The sequence below is a fragment of the Trachymyrmex cornetzi genome, unplaced genomic scaffold, assembly GCF_001594075.2.
Source record: "Trachymyrmex cornetzi isolate Tcor2-1 unplaced genomic scaffold, Tcor1.1 scaffold277, whole genome shotgun sequence".
In the NCBI taxonomy this organism is placed as follows: Eukaryota; Metazoa; Arthropoda; class Insecta; order Hymenoptera; family Formicidae; genus Trachymyrmex; species Trachymyrmex cornetzi.
In genome coordinates this window covers 94,118-101,028 of record NW_017297449.1, presented here as the reverse complement: position 1 = coordinate 101,028, position 6,911 = coordinate 94,118, and the positions used below count along the sequence as shown (strand labels likewise).

Below are 6,911 nucleotides of genomic sequence, written 5' to 3'. Positions count from 1 at the left end.
TATATATATAAGGATAACTTTAAGATATTAATATATAAATTTCATGTACAGAGTATGGAACACGTATGTGGAACATATTAGATAATTAATTTCTACGTGAAAATACTAATTCTAAAAAATTCTAAACAAATTCATATGTAATTTTTCAGATATAAACATTTTATTTATTAATATCAATACAGATACACTGAATAGTTTATAATAATAACCTTAGTCCATTTATATATGTCATTTTATTTTATTCTATATGTATATAAAAATATAGCCATATTATATTTGGAAATAAACAAAATTATAAAGATTTATATCAAGGTTTCTTGTGTGAATATGAATAATTCAATTAATTTTTTGCCTATATTTCTGAGCAAGTATGTAAGTACAAGTTGTTATAAAATGCATGCATTAATAGTATATTGTTGTCATGCATCAATAATATATTTTATTTACATTTTCGTGCATATAGTATACTATATTATATATTATATATGATATTTCATATACTGTTAAGCATATATGAAAAGCAGCTCTTGATCTATCTCATAACTAATGGAACAAAAATTTATTCGACAGATTTTGTGGGAAACAAATATTTCAAAAAATTTGAAACAAAACATCGATATACTTTACTTCAATACAGTCTATGCGCTATGTTCGCCTTCAATGTCATCAGCTATTCGTAAAATTATGGAATTAGAGATAATTCATTTCTTGTCATTTTCTATAATTTTTCATGGTAATTTATACATTATTGCATATATGAAATGATGCGACTCTCTTATATAATACTATTCTAAACATTTTTTAAAGAATGAATATCACATGTAGAAGCGGTATTATAACACATACATACACATGCATATACAATATACCCATATGCGCAGATATACACACGCATACAATTTTTCGATAATTTAATCACTAGTTCTTATCCTTTTTTTAATTAAAAAAATACTGGCATATATATATATATATATAATATGAAAGCCTCAATTAAACAGTGTTAAATCAAGCATGCACGTAAAACCGAATAAGAATTAAATAAAACCAAAGATCGAAATTATTAGAGCTATTGTGAAAATCTCGTGTGATTAATGTATCATGTCATATGATTATATCATGAGTTTATTTTCTATGACAAAAATTATTCGTACATGTGTGGATATATTTACACTTACATACTAGTCATAATAATTGTAAATTATTTGTATTTATTTTTCATCTCTATCAATTGTAGAGATATATTTTTTATTTATCATTCAACATTAAAGTAATAATAATATAAATTTTATGTGTATGTATATATATATATAATGTATATATGTTTTAATTATTTACAAAAAGTTTCTTATTATTTTTAAATATCGCTAATAATTGTAATCATAAAATTCTAAGAATAATAGTACTTATACTGCTTTTCACACATTAAATCAGTAAACATTTAATATCGTCTAATCCATAAAAATTCTTTAAAAATTTTGCACACAGAGCGTTCTTCCTACTTCCCTCTGCCAACTTACCATCTCCCATGTATATATGTATATGAACCACATTTAGCGAACAAGAAAACGTTCTTACAAAAATGACTTTGACTGCGGCCGCCTGCGGTTCACAGTTTAACAGTTAACATTGTTAAATCATTATGTTAATAGATAATATCGATGATTCGATGTCTACTGAGAAATATATATTGACTGCATTTAGAAAACACAATTGAATAATTGTCTTTTGAAAAATGATTGCTATATTCATAGGCAGGTACTGTTTATGCGTAATAATTTGTATTTAACAGTTGCAAGACTATTACGTTTTTTGAATATAATTATTGTTTTTCATATAAAATTGTGTTAATGAAGTTAATTATTAATATAATATTTTAAAACGTTCAGAAAAAACAAATTTAATTTTTTGCTGCACTAATAATAAGATATATTTATAATCGTTGTAAATTCGTAAGCCAAAAAAGATACTATTGTATCGTTGCAAAAGTAAACATCTTCCGTCTTACTTATCATGAGGCATTTTGATAAGAACTGTTCTAGTACCTTCAGCATCGGAAATATTAATCTTGAGCTCGTTAGTAATAGTTTCGAGTTTATCCATTTTTACTGTCTTCTGTCCGCCTGGATTTGGCGGTGGCCATATATCATCCAATGGTGGTTCGATATATTGTTTCTTCGTCTTTGAGATGGCAAGATCTGATTTTAAACCAAGCGTACCTCCCACATGATTTATAGAAGAGACATATTTAGGAGTAGTTTCGCTGTCAATACGAGGACGTTTATAGAGAGGCATTTGTATTACTGGGCTGTAATCGTGATCTAGAAGACCCTCGACCTCCTGCAACAACTCTTCACCATATTGCTGTAATTCTTCATCCATTAGCTGCTTCGTATATAATAAAGTTCTCGAGCGACCTAAAATAAAAATGATTGTTTACAAAAGTAGCGATTATGATTATTATGACACAGCTTACGTTATTATTCCATCATTAACTATATACATGCAGTAAGAAAGTATTCATTAAGTACTTTAAATTTATTCTACAATATATCGTACAAGAGCACGAACAATTGCTTTTATGTCAATGTGTTAAAATCAAAACTTTATAATTTTGAAAGATTATTAGATATATTCTCTCGCATGCTATTATTCACAGATATATCAGCATTTTGAATATAGATTCCTAAATGGAAAACTTGGTCTGTACTGAAAGCAGCTATTTCCATATAAAAAAACTGTATAGCACTATCTATATTATATATTGAACATTTAGTGAAAAGTATAGAAAAATGCCGATTAGTAATGTCATAAAAAATGCAAAATATGAACACTTTTGAATGTATAACTTATCACTAAAAATTCAAAAAATTTATAAAATATTTTTATGAAATAAACAAAAAACTTAAATATTTAATATAAACATTTAAAATCGAATATACATATCTTTCCTTTTTTTATGTAAAGTATCCGAAAACAGATTGAAGAGTGTTGATAATATTTTTTATAATCAATTTTCATTGATAATAAATAAAGAATATGCTTAGTTTTTGGTTATTATTCATTATATTTATTCTTCATTTAAAAGTCGATTTATTTTAACAGGGATGTCTACATAAATTATACGAAAAAAAGTCTGAATAATAAATGAATCAGTGAAAGGATCAGCGTTTCCCTGTTCCCCTTTAGAAAGTAGTAAGACAACTTCTTAATGATCCCATAAGCCTGTTACAATTTTCACTGTCCTCACATGTGTATACAGATTTTTTATTATTAATTTTGAACAAGACGTTCAAAAGATTATAATTTTTGGAGTTTGAAATAGGCACTTTTTTAAATCAAATTTTCGCTTTCTTTCTGAATTTCTTCTTTTGGTTATTGTATTTCTTTATTTTATGCCAATTTTTACTGCGTATCATTAAAATCAATTTTTTGTGAATTATAGAAAATAAAATATCGCTTTCATATCTGTTAAAGAACTCGTATACTTGAACGGTTTCTAGCCAAATTTAATCAGCCAATAAAATATCACATGCGTTGATGCAATGTGCAACTGTGATGAAATTCAAGAATATTTATTTGTCAAATAGAATTTGCTACGCATGCAGTTCGATGCTACAAAATATTCTATGATAAAATGAAATAAACACGTAAAAGTTTTTTTCAAACAATAATAGTAATGTGTAGTAAACTTTATATATATATATTCAGTCCATTTTAAAACGTCGAACAAGTAATAGTACTTTATTGTATCAGTGACATATTCTTGATTTCAATTTTAATAACTGTTCTATATAAATTATCAATATAATAGGATGGTTATATATTGACGAAATCTTGGATCGGTTTGTCTTTTATAATGGATTGTGGACTGAGCTGATTCTTGATAAATACCGACGAACTGATTACACACAATTTTTACAATTATGGACTCTTCAATCTTCAGACTGGACATCTCTATAGATCCGTAACATTTTAACGTAGAAATTAAGTATATAGGATTAGCTTAGAGCGATAATTTTTATTATATATTATAAATACGTTAGTTGACATTGTTAGGGGTTATATAAATACGTTTTTCGTTAATCACTGATGAAGACTTTGTAAGTCGAAACGTTTAAGATTTTCAGCGGTATACGTATTTGAATATAATGTGAATTTTATTAATTAACTAACATTGCTTGTTTATAATAAAAGCCTTGACATTTCAATTAATTGCGTAGCATTTACATTTACAGCCTATTTCTCTTGATATATATATGTATATATACACTTTATATATTATATCTTTATAGATATGTCTATGTATATGCAAATTATACAATTTTATTTGCATTAAATATTTTTAAATTCACTAATATTTTAGTTTAATATTGAAAAAAAATCTTGAATTACAGTTAATTTCATTTTCCATGCTGAATGTTACGTAAAATTTTACAGATATTCTTATCAATAACTCCGATATCATTATTGACATTTAATCTGTTTTTTAACTGTGTAAATAATGAATATCAAAGATAAGCATTAAAAAGTTTTAAATCATCTAACAAAAAATATTTGCGAATGTCGATACTCCTCAAGTTTGCATTGAATTTCATATATAAATATGATACGTTATATATAGAACATACCTGGGAGTGATGTTTTCTCTGGTTGTTCCTGTTCTTGTGTCAAATCGTTATTATTATTGTTGGAATGTGGTCGCAAGTTCGGTAAAGCGACAAGAGCTAACGAAAGCAACAAGACCATCAGACAAGTTGCCGGTTGGGCGCTCTTGTTGCCCTTTTGTATGAGCGCTTGTAGTCTCTTTAATTGGCCGGCCAAGCTTTGATTTTGCGACTGTAAAGCTTTTATTCGTTTCAGCAAAGTTATATTCTCTTCTGTACACTGTTTGACGCGATCTTCCAAGCCGTCCACGTATTCCTTTTTCCTCTTGCGAGAATCCTGCGCAGATATTTTATTACGAATCTTGCGTCTGATTCTCTTTAATTCACGTTCTTCGTGCTTTGTCAATGGATAATGACTAGGCAATGTAATGCCTTCTTTTTGCAATAATCGCTTTTCTTCTGCATTTAACTTTAATCGTGGATAAGTCGAGTCAGTTTCTGATGTTACTTCATCACTGGAATTACAACCTTTATCACTGCTAGAATCCTCTTGTTTGATAGTCATCTAATTATAACACAAAAAAGGTCATTTTTAAAAACATTAATATGTATCATTATTACAAATATAACGTCGATATATTATAAATATAATTATGTGTTTTAATAAATATATTATAATTACGTAATTCAATAGATACCTACATAAATCAAGATTCCTTGATTAAAAAGTTTTTTTTTAGATATTACATTGCATATATCACATACCTGAATAGGTTTATTGATTATGTTTGCTTGATTGATCTTGAAGCCTTTCAAGTTTTTCGCTTGTGTTGTCATGATTTTAATAGTTCGGACTTCCTTCATGTCTTTCAAACTCACTGGCAATAGGATAGATCGCGGATTACCGGAACCCATTGGAGTGACGCGTATCAATTGTCGAATATTTCGTTTTCCATTACACGTTAAATTGCGAATATTTACGGCGTTCTCTTGTGGTGTAAGTTGAACTTGTTGTTTAGTTGTTGAATCTGTACAACATAAGAATCAACATATATATTTTATCTTTTCATACAATTACAAAACAAACTTTCATGTAGAGATATTAAAGAAAAAAATTAAGTACTTTTAAAATTTAGAATTATAAAAAATGATTCTTTTTAAAATTGAGAAACTTCAAATCAATGGCAGGTTTATGTCAAACCGATAACATGTCTTAAACATACTTCGTAATTTATGTGAGATCTGAATATGTTATTAAAGCTAAAATTATATAGCGATTAGCCAAAATAATGATATGTTATTCAATGACATTGCCCGATCCTTACGTTTAATATATCATACTGTTACATGTCATAGATACTTATACGTTTCCTTGAATGCGATAAGATCTTACCGATATTAACAACCGGTTGTTCGGTAGCAACAGTAGTGCTCAAACTTGGCATAGTATTGTTTGGCGTTACAATAGCAACTAAAGATGGCTCGTAATCCATCTCTTCGGCCACATCGGTAATTGGTGAACCGATATTCGAGCTCACGACAGATTTGACAGAACTATCTATGCTGCCTAAAGACGGACTAACCGCAGCTTCAAAGTCCATAAATTCTTGCGGACTTTTTAAGTCAGAATTACCGATATCTTCTTCCTCATTATTGTCCGTTCTCGACAAATACGGACTCAATTGCTGTTCATAAGAAAGACTTAGCGCACTGGAGAGTCCACTGTCCGACGAGGAGGATGCGACTGTTTCCATATCCTTCCCAATCAAATTGAAACCAAGTGGATCCTCCTCCATCTTCAAGATCGAGGCAAACAGGTCATCATCGGAATTCATGGGGCATTCTTCTGTCTGGAATATTACATAAACATCGTTTGTACCTAATATGTAATCTTTCAATAATAGATAATTTTATATATATATACTATATTAGAGCACATTTACGCATAAATTCGACAAGTCATTAAACCGTTAAATCACGCGTGCGTCTTTTTACGTATCATTAATATACGCTTAAGATAAATCAGAAAAGGAGGAAAATAAATAACAGAAACTTTTTGGCTTACGTAATCGAAATCAATACAACATGTTTCATTTCGTTTACAGAATTCTCGTATTCTTTTTAAATATTGGTAGGAACGCAGGGCACAAGATATCAGGCTTATCATATGTATATTTTTCAGAGGAGCAAAATGGTTCTCTTCTTATCAAATTTCAATGTAATAAAGCAGTGGCTGCAAGGAATTACATATTTCGGGCCGATTCCGATGCGCGACCACCACCACCGCACGGCCGAGCCGCCGGGCGG

General features: G+C 28.9%; 1 protein-coding gene across 1 annotated transcript in view; it reads right to left on the bottom strand.

Annotated features, from left to right (window-relative positions):
- Window positions 1-1,911: 1,911 nt before the first annotated feature.
- Window positions 1,912-6,911, bottom strand: part of LOC108762122 (cyclic AMP response element-binding protein A) — an 8,165-nt gene continuing 3,165 nt past the window's right edge. Inside the window, exons 3-6 of the mRNA XM_018508951.1 lie at window positions 5,998-6,454; window positions 5,370-5,632; window positions 4,629-5,169; window positions 1,912-2,414 (exon numbers count right to left, since the gene is read on the bottom strand). Coding sequence (XP_018364453.1) covers window positions 2,002-2,414; window positions 4,629-5,169; window positions 5,370-5,632; window positions 5,998-6,454 — 1,674 coding nt within the window. The 3' untranslated portion in view covers window positions 1,912-2,001. The remainder of the gene's footprint in view (window positions 2,415-4,628; window positions 5,170-5,369; window positions 5,633-5,997; window positions 6,455-6,911) is intronic.